Consider the following 20,572-nt stretch of genomic DNA (forward strand, 5'->3'; position numbering starts at 1 on the left):
TATATATTTTTTTTTCAATTTTACAGTATTAAAGGAAATTTTTATATTTTAATAGTATTGTTTTTTTTTTTTTCTTTTTTTGTGTTGTTTTCATATTGTTTTTAGTTTTTTTTTCACATTATTTTTAGGTTTTTATTTGTTAACTTTTGGTTGGTCCACTGAGTTCTTTTTTCTAAAAAGTGTATTTTCGTAATTATGAAACTTTGAAAATCGTATTTTTAAAAACTTGAGTTTGTATTTAAAAAAAAAATAAGAAATTGTAAAAAAATAAGAAATATATATTTACAAAAAAAAATCTCTCTTTTTTTTTTTATTTTGGGCTAGCCCTAAAAAATGGCTTAATTTCGAAAATATCACTTTTAAATGCAATGCATCTTACTGCTATATTTAAAATTAAAAATTTAAAGGGCAATTTATTTTTAAAGAAAAAATATTATTTTAGAAATCAAAATCAAATCACATAATACAATATTTTTTTTGTTACCAAATCTATACATATAATTTGATCATAGATGTAGCCTAGTAGTAATATATCTCTTCTCCTTGCAAAAAGAGGTCACAAATTCGAATCCCAATATCAAACAAAAAAATCTATACATTTGGGTTGCGTTTGGTAAAATTTTTGTTTTAAATTTTTTAAACTCAAAAATAAAAATATATTTTTGTTTTATGTTTTTTTATTTTTATAAAATAAAAATGCATTTGATAACCATTTTTGTTTTTTGTTTTTTTAAAATAAAAATAAAAATGTGTTTGGTAACTTTTATTTTTTGTTTAAAAAAATAAAAAATAAAAAACATGTTTGGTAAATATTTTTTTTTTATATTTTATTTTTTATTTTCATTTTCTAAACTAAAAAATAAAAATATTTTTTGTGACCACTATTTATTATTTTAAAATAAAAAAAATTAATAATATCCAAGTAAAAAAATATTATATTAATAATATCCAAGTAATCTCAAATTTCAAAACTTAAAATCTATCCACGATATAACACAAAATCAAGAAAGTTTACATAGTAAAATAAAAACATATAAACTGATAATTGTCCAAACTTAAAGTAAAGTATTAAACGAGTCATAACAATCAACTAATGTCTTTACTCAATCTCATTATCGTCGACTAGCTCTCCATATATGATCAGCAATTTCATCACGAACATGAGTCATTTCACGTATATGAGTTCTAGAAATACTGAACTCTACACTATCAGTCAAAGTTCCATCCGTGCTTTGTAAAGTGGTGGCCTGTACTTCAGAATTACCTTCACCTCCATCAAAATATACATCTGCTTCTGCATTTATCCTTATAAAATTGTGAATCCCACAGCAAGCAATGACAATGTACTTTCGTATTCTTAGATCATATGAAGGCATTTGTTTTAGGATTGGAAAGCGAGCCTTCAACACGCCGAAACACCGCTCAATGATATTTCTCAAGGAAGAGTGTCGATAATTGAAAAGCTCTTTTTTGCCTATGGGATTAAGATCTGTGTACTGGCCCAAATGATACCTTTCCCCTCGATATGGCGAAAGAAGACCAGGCATGTTTGTATAGCCAGAATCAACAAGATAATATTTTCCTGATCCAACGATAATTCATGTTAGATTTTACTTATAGATATTTAATACAAAATAATGACAATCAACATAATAAGTTTGATAAATACTTACCTTGGGGTGGCATTGGAAATCCATAATCTGGATTTGTGGCACATTCTAGAAGAATCCGTGCATCATTAGCTAATCCTTCCCATCCAAGGACAACATATGTGAACTTCATGTCAAATGAACATACACACATAATGTTCTGAGTTGTATCCACTTTTCAACCTCGATATGGTATTTGTTCATCAATTGGAACATGCGCAGAAATATGAGTCCCATCTATAGCTCCAACACAATTCTAAAATACAAAATAATTATTAGATTTTTTTATTTAATATTGAAAGAAAGGAAAAGAAAAAAATTCAAATTTTTGTACCTTAAAAAATGAATAGTATCTTGGATCGAATCGAATTTGTGGAGGAGTTACATCAAATGAAGATGGAGTAATTAGTTCTTTGGATAGACGACATATTGCCTTCAAAACCTTCCTAAAATAATGAGATGTGGTTGAGATGGAGTGCTGAAATTGTTCAGCAATCACATGATGTCGTTCATTATGGCCAATCACAAATAAGAACATAGTCACTTGTTCTTCAACAGACAGATATCATGAGTTCTTCAATAATTTTTTTTTCTTTTAGAACATCACAAAATAGTTTGAAGACATCTTTGTTCATTCTGAACAAATCATAACATCTACTCCAATGCCCATGCAACACTTCCATAACGTATTCATGGCCTGAAAGAGATGAATTTCTACAAGGTTGCTTAGATAGATATAATTGATTATATTCCTCACAAGCAAAATATAACAAAATCTCTCCAAACTCATCATCTGAATCATCCAGTAAATTATCCTTGTTGAACCGAGCAACGTTTAAAGACATTTTATCCTGATAGTAGAAAAAACTTTTAAATTTTACATTCAATATATAAAAATATATAAACACTCAAAGTCAAAGTCAAACCATAAAACAAAATAGGCAAAAAAGTCATCCAGTCAATAGCTAAACAAAGTCATACAATCAATAGCTAACAAGTCATCCAGTCAATAGCTAAACAAAATCATCCAGTCAATAGCTAAACAAAGTCATACAGTCAATAGCTAAACAAAGTCATACAGTCAATAGCTAATAAAGTCATCCAGTCAATAGCTTAACAAACTCATCCAGTCAATAGCTAAACAAAACTAAAGTTAATAGCTAAATAAAGTCATCTTGTTCATAGCTAAACAAAATCTAAACTTTTTCACTTCAAATTCATCAACCAATCTATTCTTCTATGCTCTAGCATCTTTAGAAACAATGCTCTGGACACCTCGTTCTCAAACTTCTCAATAGCTTTTGCGTATACTTCTTCACTAATTCCATCAATTTGATTAAGAGCTTCAACACTCTCATCCAATAAGTAATGTGATGCAGATGTTGCCATTTATCTCTTTATCAATTCTGTCTTTCGCTTTGCAGTTTCATTATATGTTGCCAGTGCATCTGCCAAAGCTGATGAGAACTTTGCTCTTTTTACTGATCGAGAGTTCGAAGTGGCTGTTGATTTACCTCTTCTTTTGCTACCATCCTCATCAAAACTACTTTCTTCATTCCTAGTAGAACGGCTTATCGATGTTGCATCATCATCATTATTATCTCCATCATTAGAAGGACTTCGAGTTGAAGGACGAGCATTGGAACCAGTTGCAGTAGTATCACCAAATATAGTGCATAATTTCTCATAAAACTTACAACCTTTCTTTCTAAATCTTTTAGCAGACTTGTTAACCTACATGAAATGAAATTATATTGATAAAATATACCAATACCTATCAAAATAAAACAAGCATAAAATCCATTTTAAATAATTTTTACCCGAATAAGTTTATCCCAAACTTCATCTGTCGCACTAACTTCTCCAGTCACTGCATTGTATCCCATACCAGTCTCTTTTAGTAAAGACTTAAAATCCTTATGCTTTTGCTTTAATTGATTGTATTTGTTCCTTAGTTGCATATCACTATAATTTCTTTTTGCTCGTGCACAAAGCTCTTCCTTTATATATTTCCATGATTGCTTGGTAAAGGTTGTGGTATTCTTATTTCCCTTTAGGACTTCTTCTTCCATAAGTTCAATGAAAATTTCTTCATGCTTTTGAGTCCAAACAGAAGCCTCATCATTATTCTCAATAATAAGAACTTCATTATCAACACCTGCCATCTAGGTAAGACCTATGGATTCAATAAGAATTCTAAATGTAAATACAAGACTATTCCTAAAGAAACAACCATTTCAAGAACAACAATAAGAAATTAGATTTATGTCATATATTTGCTATAAAAAAAATACCAGAAACTAACCAGATCAGGAACAAACAAGATAAAATATTTACAATAAACACAACAAAAATAAAAAATCATTCTTAAAAATCAAAACAAGAATTGGACAAGAAACTGCTTCCAGGAGAGAAAGTGCTCATGAAAACTCGAATTTGTCGAATTTTAGCCATCCTAAGAGGAGTGAATCTAGAATATACATTGAGGGCCAGAGGAAATGCTAAGCAGCATGATATGACAAATATGTATTTTTTGTTTTGATTTGATCTGACAAATCTATATGACCTTGCTTGCAGTGTTTGTCACCTACTGTGTTTGACAAAGCCTTTCACTATATATATATATGTTGACCCAGAATTTGGGCAACTAACACGGAGTCAAAATACGCTTGATGTGGAAGAATATGTTGAAAAGTGTGATGACGAAAATAATAAGAACAGAAGATTTTATAGTGGTTCGGCCCCAGGGTCTGGTAATAACCTACGTCCACTTAGATTGTTATTGATATAAGATCTTGAGGAGTGATCAAAGAACTCGGGTTCAATGAGTTTCACCCACCTCTGAAGAACAATACAATATAGCTAGTTTTATTACTCTAATCTCAAGTGGTCTCAAAATCGGAGAAGAAAAAAAGATCCCCTTCCCTGAGCCCTCTTTTTCTATTTATAAGCTCAGGGAAGATTTACATTGATTTGTTACAGATATTCTTTCCTAAATAATCGAATACTCAGGAAATCATGGGAGATAATTTCGGATTCCATCATAACTGCCTAAGATTTCCTCCGCGTATAATGTGCATACGACCAGTCTGGTCGTATAAAGAAACCGATCGCATGATACCGAATATCCCCTGGTCGATAGTCGAGCACAGATTCTGCCAGGTGTCAGCCACGTGTAATTGATGCCTGCCATGTCGTTCACTTCTGATTTTTGGGATAACATTTTCCCCCCAAGTTTTTTTAGTGCGACCAGCAATAAAGAAACTTAAGGGAACAACCGTTCACATTCCCATGATGTCTGTCAGAATCCCCGTGCATTTTCGAAAACTGTGATATAATTATGTCTAATCAAGCCTTTTCGGTTTCCAAAAAGGCAATTTGACGGCTTATACACTTCCCCATGTTTTGAAAGTGGGAAGTGATGATTACTGCCTTTTGGTTATCCCTTTGATCCCTATAAGTAGGCTTTTTTTCTCCTTTAAAAAAATTTTACTCATCACCTTTGCCAATATTTTCAAGAACTTGTACCAGAATCCAGAGCTTCAGAAACCAGTCTGACGTCTAGCCGAAGGTCTTCCGGTCCGATTTTCTGTCTTCTTTCGAATCTCCATCTTCGCCCAGGTAAGAACTTCGTTCTTTAAGCTTTCTATTACACCATGCATGCCGTTTCTGTGCTCTGTGACTTCTGTGTTCTTGAATAGGGTTTTAAGGGTTTTTTGGTATAAACCGCCTAGTGCTTGGTAAAAATACGTTTTTATGCTTTGTATAGGTTAAGACTATAGTTTGATAGTTAGGATCTCTGGTTTGGGACGTTAGGTTGATGAAAGATTCAACCTTTAAGCTAGGTGAAAAAACCGAAATTTTTTCCTGCCCTTCAGGAGTCGAAAAAGTTCTCTTTTCAGAAAACAGTTTTACTTTCCTTTTTGTTTTTATCCGTCTTTCAAACTACCCACGTTGAACTTAGCGTAGGATTAGGATGCTACTGGTTATTTAGGCACGAGCAACGTTATCCCAATCTCCTACACTACTTCGCGGATTGTGTCTTATCTCCTCCATTGTCTGTTTGCAGTTCATATGCAAGACCCTTGGGGAGGAGAAAGACCTATCGAAGACGAACTCTTGGCCCAACTGCTCGAAGGCGAAGAGAATCCTTCTACGTTGATCCCAGAAATCCCTTTTTCTCGTCCTAGCCCAAATCCTCCACCAATTCCCACCAGAAAATGGCCAGAACAAAAACCAAAGCTAGAAAAAGACGCAACCTTAACTCTCCAAGTCAGCCTTCTGTTGATACCCCTTCGACCAGTGGTCGAGGTGAATTCCCTCCTGAAACCGAAGTTCAGAGGCGTGCCCGTCCTCGCCATGCCGATCAGCCGGCTGTCGAGTGGCACGTCGTTTCCCCAAGTTCAGTGACACTTCGCATGATTAACAACTATTTAAACAAATATAACCTGACAGGGGTGACCCTGGTCAGACCTTCCATCGACCAGCGAGCCAACCTGCCAGGGGGGGCTTATAGCGCCTGGTCGAGGTACCACATCAAGGCAGGTGCCACCCTGCCTCTTCATTCATTCTTTCAAGGGGTGGCAAACTACTTTGGGGTGGCCCTTTTTCAAATGACCCCGAACGGGTATAGGATGCTGGCCGCGCTCTATATCCTCTACAAGCTTAGGAAATGGCCAGCTCCTTCTCCTCATGAGGTCAATTTTCTGTTCGACCTCAAGTCCAACCCCAACCAAGACGGTACGGGGTTCTTTCATTTCTTCCACCAGGAGACTGGTCGCACCTTTCTGTTCGACACCACTCACATCTCCAACGTGGGGAAGTACCACCAAGAGTACTTCCTTACGCCCGACATTGCCGCAGATAATCTGGCCTTCACTCGAGGAGGTAAAGAAGATAACAATCCTTGAACCAGTAGTTTTTGTACATTAATCCTTTCTTATCATAATACTTCACTGTTCCATTGTATTCCAGGTCCATGGTTACGCCCGACCCCCACTCCAGGAATGGAGTCGAGGGTAGCACTCTTAGCCAGCATGTCAAGTGCTGCTAAGAGTGTGAAAAACTTAATTAATGAGGCTAACCTTAGGCTGGCTAACCTTTGGGGCCCTTAACCTGCGACTATCGAACCTGCGGCGAGTGGTGCCCAGGCCGATGTGGAACTTGAGCAGGAACCCGAGCAGCAACCTCAGGCACCCCCTCCTCGGAGGAGGCCAACTGGGGTTACAATCAGGGAACCTGTCGTTCCCCATCGAGCAGCGGAATCATCGGTCCTCGAGGGCAAGGGGAAACAAAAGGTTGCCGAACCTACCGAACTGTCTGACGACTCGTCGGAAGTAAACGATACATCATTCTCGTTTTTGAATAATCTGCCAATTCCTTCCCATCTATTTGATGGGGATGGCAACTTTAGGAACGCCCCTTCTTTAAACTCAGATTTCTTCCAGGAATTAGGTAGTTCAGTAGATAATGTTACGACCAGTAGGTGTAGCTCGAGTATTTAACTTGTAATCCTTTTACTTTGATCTCTGTTTCCCGTGACCCTTTAATCTAACTGTTCGAATTGTTTTTCTTTGTGCAGGTATGGACTCTGAGGACTTCTTCGAGCATTACCAAACTGCTGCTGCCGCTTCTGTCCCGAAGGACAGCAAAAGGGCTCGAGGGGAAAGTAGCAAGACCCCTTCAAAGACGGCTTGAATGGAGGACACTCCCGGTGCCGGCCCTTCTAAAGAAAACACGACACCTATGCCTCCCACAGAACAGTCGACGCCCGCGCCTGAGAATCCACAGCCCTCTTCTAGGGCTGCTGGTAGAGAAACTCTGGACAACTTGTCCGAAGGCTCCCTGTCCAGCCTTGTGGTTGGGTTGGCCAGGGAGAGAATATATAAGCTTTCGAAGCACAGACGCAGCCAGGCCGCCATCAACGAAACTGCCTCAATGGAGGTTGACCAAATCATCAACAGAGGGTTGAATGAAATAGTCAGCGTAAGTCACTTTCTGCTGTTTCATCATTTATTATGACTTCTGTTCCTTACTTTTTTCGTTTTTTGTTTTCAGGGACTGCTGTCTTTAATTGCTGGCTAGCGCCGTACTGGGGTGTTGGTTTCTCGTGGACAGAACTTTGACTCCAGGCTTACTCAGGCTAAGCAAGTACTCGAGGATGAGAAGAAAAAGCTGCTCGAGGAAAACAAGGAGCTGTTCAAGCTGAATGAACATCTATGCGAGGACCAAGCCACCCTCACCCAGGAGCTTCAAGAAAGTCAAGGGGCTCTGAAGAAAGCCATCGATGAGCGGCACAGATGGAGGGAGAGTTCTGTACTCCACACCCAAGAGTGTAAACAGCTTACACTCGATCTGACCGCTAGCAGGGATGAGGAAAAAAAGCTTGAGGAGCGGGTGCGAGAGCTCGAGGGGCGAGTGCAGGAGCTAGAGGAGGATAGGGCCAAAACATTGAAGAAGTACAAGGAAGCCACCTTCCTTTGTTTTTATGACTTCTGGAAGCACAATCGGGAGGCCAACATTAACTATCTTTCTGAGCGGTTGCAAAGGACGCTGATGGCACAGTGCACTGCTCGGTTGGAGGCAGAGGAGAGAGCCAAGGCCAAAACCCCTGCTGCTGATGCTGCAGCTGATCCTCCGGCTGATCAGAGTGCTCCTAACCCAGAAGACCCTCCTGCCCCCCAGTAAAATTAGTATTTTTTTATTTTTTCAGCTTTTATGGCCCACGGGTCTATTTGTAAAGACAATTTTTTCTTTTATTGTTGCGAGGGCAGCTTTTTTACTTATACTTGAACAATTACATCCGAGCAACATGGCTCGTGATGTAAAGGTCCTTTTTATTTTAATTTCATATTTACATCCGAGCACTAATGCTCGCGGTGTAAACGATTGCCTTACTGATATTATAAGTTTCTTTTATTACAATACCTGTTCGCATGACCAAACTTAGCATAGTACTTTGGTTTGATTTTACAAAACATAAATTTGGAAAAATGCTCTAAGTACCGTAGCATGCTTTCACTCATTTTGTTCATGTGTTTACATACCTCATGGTACGCTTTACTATTGATGTACCTTATATGCCCCCCAAGTGATCGAGGAGCTTTAGGTCCTTGGTCACTTGCCTTGACCATAACCTGTTCGAACATTACTGCTCGTTGCAAAATTCAACACTTGTAATACAGCAAAACAACACACGTAATGAACAAATACTTGTAAAAATAAATTTACAAAGGTTGGCAAGAATGACTGGCTGCGCACAGTCCCTTATAATCTCGTATTAAAAATGGACTAAACATGTCTGTACGAGGGATCTTAAAAAGATCTTACACTTATAAGCCATTAGCCATACAACGTGGCTAACCCTTTTTCGAAACTTGTAAAAAGTAAAAATTAATACAAGCCAGTCCTTTAAGAAGGACCGTTCACTGATAATACTTGCGCAGGTGTTCTCCATTCCAATAGCGTGGAATGAGATCTCCATTCATGCGTGCAAGTTTGTAGGTGCCCGGATGAAGGACGTCTTCAATCTGGTAAGGTCCTTCCCAGTTTGGTCCGAGTACTCCAGCAGTGGGGTCGTGGGTATTTAAGAAAACTCATCGTAGCACTAGGTCACCGACGTTGAATTTTCTTTCCTTTACCTTCGAGTTAAAGTACCGGGCGACCTTTTGTTGGTACGCAGCAACTCGGAGTTGGGCTTTTTCTCGTAATTCGTCAATTGAGTCTAGGGACTCCATCATCAGTTGGCTGTTCTGGCCCTGGTCGTATGTAATGTGTCGATGTGAGGGGGGATCTAATTCAACAGGTAACATGGCCTCATATCCGTAGGCTAAGGAAAACAGGGTATGACCTGTCGCTGTTCTGTGGGAAGTTCTGTACGACCAGAGGACTTCAGGCAGCTGTTCTGGCCATGCTCCTTTAGCGTCTTCAAGCCTCTTCTTTAGGGTGTCCTTAAGAGTATTATTCACTGCCTCGACCTACCCGTTTGCTTGTGGATGCGCAACTGAAGAAAAGCTTTTGATAATCCCGTGCCTTTCACAGAAGTCGGTGAATAAGTCACTGTCAAATTGGGTTTCGTTGTCTGAAACAATCTTTCGGGGCAAACCATACCGGCAAACAATGTTCTTGATGACAAAGTCAAGAACTTTCTTGGTCCTTATGGTAGCGAGTGGTTCAGCTTCAGCCCATTTGGTGAAGCAGTCAACTGCCACAACTGCGTACTTTACTCCGCCCTTTCTCATGGGCAGGGATCCAATCAGGTCGATACCCCATACTGCAAAAGGCCAAGGACTCTGCATCTGTTTTAACTCGTTTGGGGCTGCTCGTGGAATTTTGGAAAACCTTTGACATTTATCGCATTTTCGTACAAACTCCATCGAATCTTCGTTCATAGTTGGCCAGAAGTAGCCTTGCCTTAGAATCTTTTTTGTCAAACTTTGCCCCCCAGCGTCATCCCCGCAGAAGCCTTCATGTACTTCCTTCATTAGCTCCTTAGCTTTTTCTGGTGTAATGCATCTGAGTAGTGGCATGGAATATCCTCTTCGGTACATAACACCATCGACCAGTATGTACCTAGCAGCTTGCCTTTGTAGAGTTCTGGCCTTGTTTCTATCTGTTGGTAGTACACAATTCGTCAGATACTCCAAGTAAGGCGCCATCCATGTATTTTCCATTCGGATTTCCATACTGGCTTCTATTGCTCATATGCTTGGCTCACTTAATCTTTCTACTGGCACAATGTTCAAAGTGTCAGCATCTTTCGCGCTCGCGAGTTTGGCTAAGGCATCTGCATTTGAATTATGATCACGCGATATTTGCTGGAGGGTATACTTTGTGAACTGGGCTAACAGGTCTTTAGTTTTATTCAAGTAGGCCACCATTTTTAGGCCTCGTGCTTGATATTCCCCTAGAACTTGATTCACTACCAGCTGTGAATCACTGTAAATATCAAGCGCCTTTATGCTCATGTCTTTTGCCATTCTTAATCCAGCGAGGAGTGCTTCGTACTCGGCTTCATTATTTGACGCGGTGAAGTCGAACCTGATGGCGCAGTGAAATCGATGCCCTTCTGGCGTTATCAATATCACTCCTGCTCCTACGTGGGATTCTTTGGACGACCCATCCGTGAATAACTTCCACGAAGGAGCTTCATCTTGGGGCTTAGGCACACTAGGCTGTTCGCACTGCTCGCTGTCTGGAAGTTTGGTGAACTCTGCAATAAGATCAGCCAAGACTTGTCCCTTTACTGCTGCTCGCGGTGAATATGTGATATCGAACTGCCCTAGTTCGACTGCCCATTTTAATAGATGCCCAGCCGCTTCTGGTTTTTGGAGGACTTGCCGAAGGGGCTGGTCAGTTAAAACTGTGATAGGGTGGGCTTGAAAGTAAGGACGTAGCTTCCTTGATGCCAAGATTAAACAGTACGCTAACCTCTCGATGGGAGGATACCTCAGTTCTGCTCCGATCAGCCTCTTGCTTACATAGTAAACCGCTTTTTGTACGCCTTCTTCCTCTCGTACTAGTACCGCACTAGCAGCAACTTCAGTGATCGCCAGGTAAATGAACAAAGTTTCTCCTTCGATTGGCTTTGATAAAATGGGAGGCTGTGCCATATGGGCTTTCAAGGCCTGAAAAGCTTGCTCGCAGTCTCTTGTCCATTCAAATTTCTTATTGCCCCTAAGTAGATTGAAAAAAGGGACACATTTGTCTGTTGACTTTGAAATAAATCTACTTAGGGCTGCAATCCTCCCGGTCAAACTTTGTACATCTTTGATCTTTTCTGGCGATTTCATGTCGATCAGGGCTTTTATCTTGTCGGGATTGGCCTCGATTCCTCTTGAATTTACAATGAACCCCAAAAACTTCCCTGATCCAACTTTAAAGGAACATTTGAGAGGATTTAGTTTCATCTGGTACTTGTTCAATACATCAAAACATTTTTGTAAATCCTTCACATGTCCTTATGCCTTTTTAGACTTTACCAGCATGTCGTCCACGTATACCTCCATGTTTACTCCGATCAACTCTTTAAACATGTGGTTAACTACTCGCTGGTAAGTTGCACCTGCGTTTTTCAGTCCGAAGGGCATTACTTTATAACAGTATAAGCCTGTATCGGTCCGAGAGCTGGTGTGATCCTCGTCAGGGGGATGCATGCTAATCTGATTGTAGCCTGAATATGCGTCCATGAAGGAGAGGATCTCGTGTCCTGCAGTAGCATCGACCAACTGGTCGATTCTTGGGAGTGGGAAGCAATCCTTTGGGCAGACTTTATTGAGGTCTGTAAAATCCACACAGGTTCGCCATTTGCCATTAGGCTTGGGAGCCAGCACTAGATTGGAGACCCACGATGGATAAAACACCACCCTGATGAACCCATTCTCCTTTAACTTCTCAACTTCTTCTTTTAAGGCTCTCGATCGATCCTTATCGAGCAGCCTTCTTTTTTGTTGCACGGGTGGAAAAGTCTTGTCAATGTTCAGGACATGGCTGATAACTGCAGGGTCTATCCCAGCCATGTCTTTGTGCGACCAGGCAAAGACTTCCTGGTTCTTCTGCAAAAATTCCACCAGTGCATGCTTCGTGGTTGGTTCTAGGTTTTTCCCGACCTTCACGACTCTGGTCGGGTCTCTTTCGTCAAGTTGGACCTCTTCCAGGTCCTCGACGGGTCCAACATCTTCTTCAAAATCCCCAAAGCGAGGATCTAAATCTTTATCCTCACTTTGGGCAACACCCTATTTGGTGACTTCATCACCGGATTGGGCTTGTGTATCAATTTCCATCTGCAACTTATCTGAGGTAGTGCTTTTTGACGTTCCCTTTTTCGCCTTCGTGACTGAGGCATTGTAGCACTCTCTGGCCTCCCTCTGGTTTCCCAACACGCATCCTACCCCTGCGTCTGTCGGGAATTTCATGGCTAAGTGCCACATAGAGGTGACGGCCCGTAGATCAACCAGTATAGGCCTCCCAATGACGGCATTGTACGCCGAAGGACAATCGACTACTATAAAAGTAGCGAGTAATGTCCTGGTAGCAGGCACTGTACCTGCCGTCACTGGTAGTCTGATTGACCCTGCGGGGGCGAGTCCTTTACCAGAGAAGCCGTATATCGTTTGGTTGCAGGGCTCCAGGTCCTTAACGGACAACTTCATGCATTCCAGCGAAGACTTATACAGGATATTCACCGAACTTCCTGTATCGACCAGCACTCTCTTCACCATCATGTTGGCCATTTGGATATCCACGACCAGCGGATCGAAATGTGGGAACCGGACATGTCGGGCATCGCTATCAGAGAAGGTTATCTCGCCTTCTTCTGATCGAGCCTTCTTCGGCGCGCGGTCATCCACAGTCATCATCTCAATGTCCTGGTCGTGGTGTAGAGTCCGAGCATATCATTCTCTGGATTTTCCGCTGTTTCCCACGAGGTGCAGGCCTCTGCAAATGGTTAACAATGTGCTAGTCACGGGGGCAGGCTGCAAAGGTGGCAAGCGTTGACGCGTGGGCGCCTGCTCGTTGCCGCTTGGAGCTTCTCGTTGGGAATTTCCCAAGGCCCGTACATATCTTCTCAAGTGTCCTTGTCTAATAAGGAACTCGATTTCATCCTTCAGCTGGTTGCATTCGTTGGTATCATGTCCGTAGTCATTATGATAACGATAGAACTTGGTGGTGTCTCTTTTCGAAATATCCTTTCGAATGGGGGCAAGTCTCTTATAAGGCACGCTGGAACTCATGGCCTGATAAACCTCTCCCCGAGACTTAACTGGGCAGTATAGTTAGTGAACCGAGGTTCATAACGGTTACCCTTGGCTCATTTATTGTCAGAGGTGGAAGGCTCATTGTGTGGCCGTTTCCCCCCATTCTTGCCATTGCCGTTGCCGTTTCCGTTGCCTTTGCCGTTGCCATTGGGCTTGGACCCATTGGCGGCTTTGGCAGTCTCGGCAGTCCCCTTGCCCTTGCCTGGGGGCTTCTCTTCGTCGGTGATGGCATCTTTGAGCTTGATGTAGCGATCAGCCCGGTCTAAGAATTCCTGGGTAGTTCTAACCCCATGTTTTCGGAGGCTTTCCCAGAGAGGCGTGCAGCTCTTGACCCCTACGGTTATGGCCATCATTTTTCCTTCGTCTCCCACTGTCTTTGCTCCAGCAGCTGCTCGCATGAAGCGCTGGATGTAGTCTTTCAGTGGTTCTCCATCCTGCTGGCGTATTTCGACCAGCTGGTTTGCCTCAGTCGGGTGCACATGACCCGCGTAGAACTGTCCGTAGAACTCCTTTATGAACATTTCCCAGGAAACTATACTTGCAGGAGGGTATTTAAAAAACCACTCCTGTGCGGCATCAGAAAGTGTTGCAGGGAAGATCCTGCACCGAGCATCTTCGGACACTTTCTGAATGTCCATTTGTATCTCAAAATTGTTGACGTGAGATACTGAGTCACCATACCCATCGAAGTTTGGAAGCGTAGGCATTTTAAACTTGCTAGGAGTTTCTGCCATAGCTATCCTTTGGACGAAAGGAGTGCCTTTCCTCCTATCGTGGTCGATGTAAGATGTTCTTCCCCCGACCAGCTGTTGCACTGCCTGGTTGAGGGCATCTATCTGGGCCTGCACAGCGCTAGGAATCGCTTGGGCTCTGGTGCTGGGGGGACGTACTCGTCGTGCCGTTCGCGGCGATCGTTGAGTACATCTCTCAAGTCCTCGTCTCTCCTCCGCTGCTCGCTAGCTCCGAGCCAGTCGAAGACGTTATTTTGTCTGGGCTGCCCCCCAGCATCCCGTTTGTCGGGTTGGTCATCTTGAGGTGGCTGGCTCCTGCCTCCACCTCTTTCTTCATTCCTCCGACCGACATTCCCTTTGCCTGAGTCGGCCTCATTATAACCATGGCCATCTCTGAATCTTGATTGGCTATGGTGGGATCGACTGTTCCCTCGATTGCCCTCCCGGGCCAGAAACTCTTGAGCGTTAGAGGGTGGTCTGCGTTGGTCGTTAGGTCCCCGTGCATTACCATGTCGTGGGGGGCCTCGGACCGCAGAGCCTAACTCTGAGTTCCTCCTGTTGCCAGGATGATGTTGTCCTCTGCTCAGAGGGTTTGGCTCGTCGCCCCTATGGCGTCTAGGACTGCGAGGCTGCTGCCCGGTCCTATTCTGCCTCTGCTGCGGGGGATTGCCGTGACCAGCATGGGATGGAGGCTGTGCCTCAGGGTCTCCTAGCGGGACATCGTCCTGAGGCGCCGGTGGCTGCTCGGGCCTTTGCAGGCTCGAGGGTTGGATAGGCGGGCTAGGATTGGGACCCCTGTGGGGTGGCCCATTCGCAGGTTGATCAGGCTGCGAGGCGGTGCAGCCTGATTCCTAGCCAGTTGTAAGGCTGCCTCGAGGGCTGCCATGGCCTCGCTCTGGCGACGGTCCATCTCTGCCTGCCTTTCACTCAGCTCCACATGCTGCCGTTCAATTTCTTGTTGCTACCGTTCCATGATTTCGGTAGCACTTTCCTGACCGGCCCTTAGACTGGCCAGCTCTTCGTGCAGCGCCCCTAGAGTGCTCTTCAGCGTTGCGTCATCCATTTCTTCCTCATCAAATTCCAAATGTGGCTCATCTTTAGCCACATTGGGAGGAGGAGGAGGAGGCGGGTTAGATGGTGCAGCGCCGGCCACCTGTCTAGTTTTCCTAGTAGTTTTCGCCATTGGTTTTCTCAATGATGCTATATCAAGCTCTCAATGAAAGCACCAGAATGTTGACCCAGAATTTGGGCAACTGACACGGGGTCAAAATACGCTTGATGTGGAAGAATATGTTGAAAAGTGTGATGACGAAAATAATAAGAACACAAGATTTTATAGTGGTTCGACCCCAGGGTCTGGTAATAACCTATGTCCACTTAGATTGTTATTGATATAAGATCTTGAGGAGTGATCAAAGAACTCGGGTTCAATGAGTTTCACCCACCTCTGAAGAACAATACAATATAGCTAGTTTTATTACTCTAATCTCAAGTGGTCTTAAAATCGGAGAAGAAAAAAAGATCCCCTTCCCTGAGCCCTCTTCTTCTATTTATAAGCTCAGGGAAGATTTACATTGATTTGTTACAGATATTCTTTCCTAAATAATCGGATACTCAGGAAATCATGGGAGATAATTTTGGATTCCATCATAACTGCCTAAGATTTCCTCCGCGTATAATGTGCATACGACCAGTCTGGTCGTATAAAGAAACCGATTGCATGATACCGAATATCCCCTGGTCGATAGTCGAGCACAGATTCTGCCAGGTGTCAGCCACGTGTAATTGATGCCTGCCATGTCATTCACTTATGATTTTTGGGATAACAATATATATATATAAAATTATATATATTTAATTATGTCGACTTCTAGAACATTTTGTATTACATGATAAGATATGTTATAAATTTCATAGAATAATATATTCATGTATATACAAAATGTGTATTATTGTGGATGTACGAATGAATGTCTCCCTTAAAAACCAAAGTGGAAAGTTAAAGAGTTTGTCTTATGTGACATAAATCTAAGAAACCTCCAAAGGGCAAGAGTCATTTTTATGTTTAAAGACTGAAGAGAAAGAGAGAGATAATGTTTGAAAAAAGATAGATGAGTGAGAAGGCCAATGAGAGAAGTTGAAGATTTGCAGAGATAGAGAGAGATGGGAAAGCAACTAAACTTTGCTTCAGCCGAAAGCTTTTCTTTTCCTCAACCTTTATGTCATTTTCACCATAATTTTATCTTTCAAAAATGCCCATTTTTCTTTTTTTTGTGTTTTCTCAGCTCCTTCTTGTTGTTGTTTCTTGAGATTGTGAGCTTTCATGGGCATTTTTTATTTTTCTTCTTCTTCTTTTATTTCTTTAAATATTTAAAGGTTAAGACTTCAAGATTGATATGGTAAAATCCTAAAGGTCTCATCTCCTTAAAGTATACATATATTTATCACTTTTTTTCAGTTCAAGCAAAAAGCTTTATACCATTCTAAAGAAAAGCAGAGTACAAGGTTGTTTCAGGTACTCATCTCTCTCAATATAATTGCCTAAAGGTCTCAATACCTTTGTTTTAAATATAATTGACTAATCTCAGGTTTTCAAGGTGAAAACCACTCAAAATCATTGAGACCCAAATCACTTATCTTTTTCTCTAAAACTGCACTTTTTTAGATCATTCATTCTCATAAAGGGACAAAGTGGTTTTTGAATTTGAAAGTTTTTGGATGTTTTCTCTGTTTTGTTGTTATGCACCTCAAATTAGTGCTTGCAGAGACCATAACATTTTGTCAATATTCATTTGAAAAAGACTCTGGTCTTTTTGTATTTTATTCTCTTACAATTTGTATTTGTGAAGGTCTCATATATGGATTCTGCATAATTAGTCTTCTTTGGCTCTTAGTGCTGTGGTTTCTATTTATTTTTATTTTTCTGACTAATGATGAAAATTTGCAAATGTAGGTGAATGAAAAGTAAAGTTTCATAGCTAAGGAATAATCATGATTCTATCAATGATTAAGTACTTTAATCTCATCATTTCAGATGACAAGGAAGATGATTTCAGATAAGAAGCTGTTCAAAAGAGAAGGTTTTGGTAAGATTCTATCAATGATTAAGTACTTTAATCTCATGTTTTTTACATTAGTAAGATAAAGAATTTGAACAATCGATTTTCGCAGATGATGGAAATGCTAAGCAGCATGATTTGCATACCAGATTTGGTGAAAAATGCCAAGGAAGAGTAGTAGTAAGCTCCACCAACCTAATTTCATGATAGAAATGAGAACTTTGTTGGGCCCAGTATGCCAAATGAAAACAAGCTTAGAAGGGAAGATGATTCAATGATTGAGAAGCAGATACATAAAAAGTATATGCACTGTACTTCTGAACATGGTCATTTAGGTAGGAATCACTGAAAGGCGAGTGGAACAGATCAAGGACATTATCATTGTTATCCCCAAAATTTGAAAATGATGATGTGGCAATAGAAATGGCAAGTGGCATGGAGTAGTTGGGTGATCTGGCTTAGCAGCATCCCAGTGCATCAGTAAAGAGTTTGGACTGCTTGAGAGATGTCATGACCAAGCCAAGTGCACCCGAGGAGAGTACTTGGGCTAGGGTGTGCCTGGTCGGACTTTGGTCCGAGGAGCCCCAAGAAGTGTGATTGGACCTTGGTCCGAGGAGTAGTCCAAGATGTGGTCGGACTTTGGTCCGAAGAGAGGAGAGTGCCATGTTAGAGGAGAGTTCCATGTTAGACGAGAGACATGGCATGCTAGAGGAGAGTGCCATGTTAGACGAGAGATATGGCATGCTAGAGGAGAGTGCCATGTTAGGCGAGAGGAGTGCATGTCCTACCAGCATGCACATGTCCTAACACCATGCACATGTCCGACCAGCAAGTGCATGTCCTACCAGCAAGTGCATGTCCTACCAGCAAGTGTATGTCCTACCAGCACTTACATATGTCCAGCATGCATGTGTCCGACCAGCACTTGCATGAGTGGCCAGTAGGAGATATGGGTCGACCAGATAGAGGAGGACTAAGTCAAGATTCCCAGAAACGGCTTCAACAAGAACCGGTCTTGGCACGCGCGGGAATCTCTCATTCTTCCCACAAATTGGGGGTTTTGTTACATTTTGAATGTTTTTTGTAATTTAAATGTAATAAATATAATAAAATATCCCGATTCTAGGGGATATCAGACGTATGATCCTAAGCCTATAAATATATGGCTTATAGGATCAGAAAGGGGTCTCTATTCTTTTTAGAGACTTTTGGGAAATTTTGGGTCTGAGTTTTCTAGAGAGAGAAAGTGCTGGTATCATAACGAATTCTTGTATTCTGTACTGAAGAAACTCAGTTGGCTCAGTTCATCTGATCTTGAGTACGAATCTATAATCACAACTCTAAGTGGATTAGGCTATTACCAACATATTGGGGCTGAACCACTATAAAAATTGTTGTGTTATTTACTTTCTGTTCAAAAACTATCTGTGTCATTTTATTTCTCTTGAAGGTTTGTCGTTTTTGATGTTCTCACGTCGTTGGCCAAAAACGTGGTCAACAGTCATGTTCCTATTCACAGTCGAATTGATTCAACAAAACAGAAGCAACTTCTTTATAAAAATGCAGTGGCTAAACTTGTAGATAAGGTAGAATCAGGAAAAGGAATTGGTAAAAAGGCGCGTCTCAAGAAAAGGAGAGGCTGCAGTAAAGATCCCCTATATGGATAATACACATTCCAGTTGACTGACTAATTCTAATTGTTTTGTTCTGAAGCAAAGATATCCACGGAGCAGTTCGTCCTATTCAGATATTCACGACTAAGAAGTACTAGATTCTCTTTCGGATAGGCCCTGAAAGGAGAAGGGAAGCTGGAATGCCAACAGGCGTCTATTATTGAATTCACCCGACCTGATAGTTCCCATTTTGGGAACGTCCAGCGCCAAAGTCAACAAGATTACTGAAGCAGTACTCTCTAGATACTGTTTCTGGTGATTTGGAACAAAAGGGCTTTGACAACAGGTATTATCACTTCATAAAAGTAACATAATTTTTATTGGCAGCCATGTTTCTGTGTTTAAGAACAGAAATTCATTTGATGCGACAAGATTTGTGCAATGAATCCAATTGTCAGGGTTGATTCTTCTCAGAGGAGTTAAGAGTGAGAGAGAGCAGAACAGATAAAACCCAAAGCAGCATAAACTATAAACCCAGAAAATAAATTCTCTCTTTTCTTCTCTTTTGTTTTGGTTCTTCCATTATTCATACAAACACACTTAAATTTCCCAGAACTTAATGTTTTCTACTCATTGTGGAAATGGGTTTTTCATTTCAAGGCACCCTAAAGAGAAGAACCATAAAAGAAGACATAAAAGTGGTTGATATTGTTTTCTCAAGAACCAAACAAACAAAGAGTCTGGGAGAACAAATTAGTGAATTTTCATATGAAAGAAAATTGAAAGTAGAAATAACTGAGGAAGTTGGGAATGATTATAGAGTGGAAGGTGTTTCAGTGAGTTGGGCAGAGTCAGAAGTTGAGGATGAGCGAGATATGTTTAGGTTCAGATTTGATCTTCCCTTGTCTATTCTAAATATAATACAAAATTTCAAGGAACTCATGCTGTCAATCAAAGTACAATATTACAAAAAAAAAAACATAAATCAAGCATCCAAAAGAGGTTCAAACCAGAAAGAAAGAAGAAATATTTACCTGGGAAGTAAGAATACACTGAGCTTAGCTAAAACCTCAGAGTTGAGACCCAAATCATAGAGAGCAATGAGCCCTGTCAATTATATCAGACAAGAGAAAAAATGGAGGAAAATCACAAACGCTAATCCCAAACAAAATCAGAAAAAGAGATTGAGAAGAAGAAGAAGAAGAAGAAGAAGAAGAAGAGGAAATCATATGAGGGAGAGACATGAAAGAGATGGTGTACCTGAAGAAAATTTGGAGAGACCCATGAGAAGCCATTGAAGCTTGAGAGAGGTCTATGTACACGAGCTTAAGATGGGAGAAAAAAAATTGGTTTAATTTTTTTTTGAAAGTATGAAAATGGTGTTTTCAAAATTTGGTAAATTTTAATTAAAATTTAAAAAAATTAAAAATAAGTTTAAAAAAACTTTAACTTACCGAACATGTGTTTTCGATGATGTTATCAAATTTTTTATTATTTAATCAAAAAACTGTTTAAAATTTTTTTACCGAACAAGGCCTTGATGTATTTCAACATTAGAAATAGACAACAATATATGTAAAATATAGGCCAAGAGCCTTACATTTTATTAATTCCTTCCTTCCCTCTTCCTCTCTCTCTCTCTCGTTTCCTGGCTTTCTCTGTAGTTTGGCGCCACAACCACCCAAAGCACTCATCCCCAACGGCAAAGCTTTCTCCGTCCAGAGCATCCATTTGCAACAACGAAGTTTGAGTTTCAGGGTGGGT

The 20,572-nt window shown here is 40.9% G+C and overlaps 2 protein-coding genes across 3 annotated transcripts; both read right to left on the bottom strand.

The window, feature by feature from the left end:
* Positions 1-1,112: 1,112 nt before the first annotated feature.
* LOC133785388 (uncharacterized) lies at positions 1,113-3,038 on the bottom strand. The gene is made up of 5 exons (XM_062224633.1): positions 2,925-3,038; positions 2,210-2,500; positions 1,984-2,127; positions 1,674-1,776; positions 1,113-1,582 (listed from the first exon to the last, which is right to left on the bottom strand). The coding sequence occupies exons 1-5, from the start codon at positions 3,036-3,038 to the stop codon at positions 1,113-1,115; spliced, it is 1,122 nt and encodes a 373-aa protein (XP_062080617.1).
* LOC133782438 (L10-interacting MYB domain-containing protein-like) lies at positions 2,590-20,153 on the bottom strand. Of its 2 annotated transcripts, XM_062221749.1 has the most exons (4): positions 20,069-20,153; positions 19,843-19,915; positions 3,470-3,814; positions 2,590-3,383 (listed from the first exon to the last, which is right to left on the bottom strand). In XM_062221749.1, the coding sequence occupies exons 3-4, from the start codon at positions 3,812-3,814 to the stop codon at positions 3,039-3,041; spliced, it is 690 nt and encodes a 229-aa protein (XP_062077733.1). In that variant the 5' UTR covers positions 19,843-19,915; positions 20,069-20,153; the 3' UTR covers positions 2,590-3,038. The 2 variants fall into 2 exon arrangements, with proteins under 2 accessions (XP_062077733.1, XP_062077734.1); XM_062221750.1 differs by lacking the exon at positions 20,069-20,153 and having other exon boundaries at positions 19,843-20,020.
* Positions 20,154-20,572: the final 419 nt, after the last annotated feature.

This window comes from Humulus lupulus, chromosome 6 (genome assembly GCF_963169125.1).
Source record: "Humulus lupulus chromosome 6, drHumLupu1.1, whole genome shotgun sequence".
NCBI lineage: Eukaryota > Viridiplantae > Streptophyta > Magnoliopsida > Rosales > Cannabaceae > Humulus > Humulus lupulus.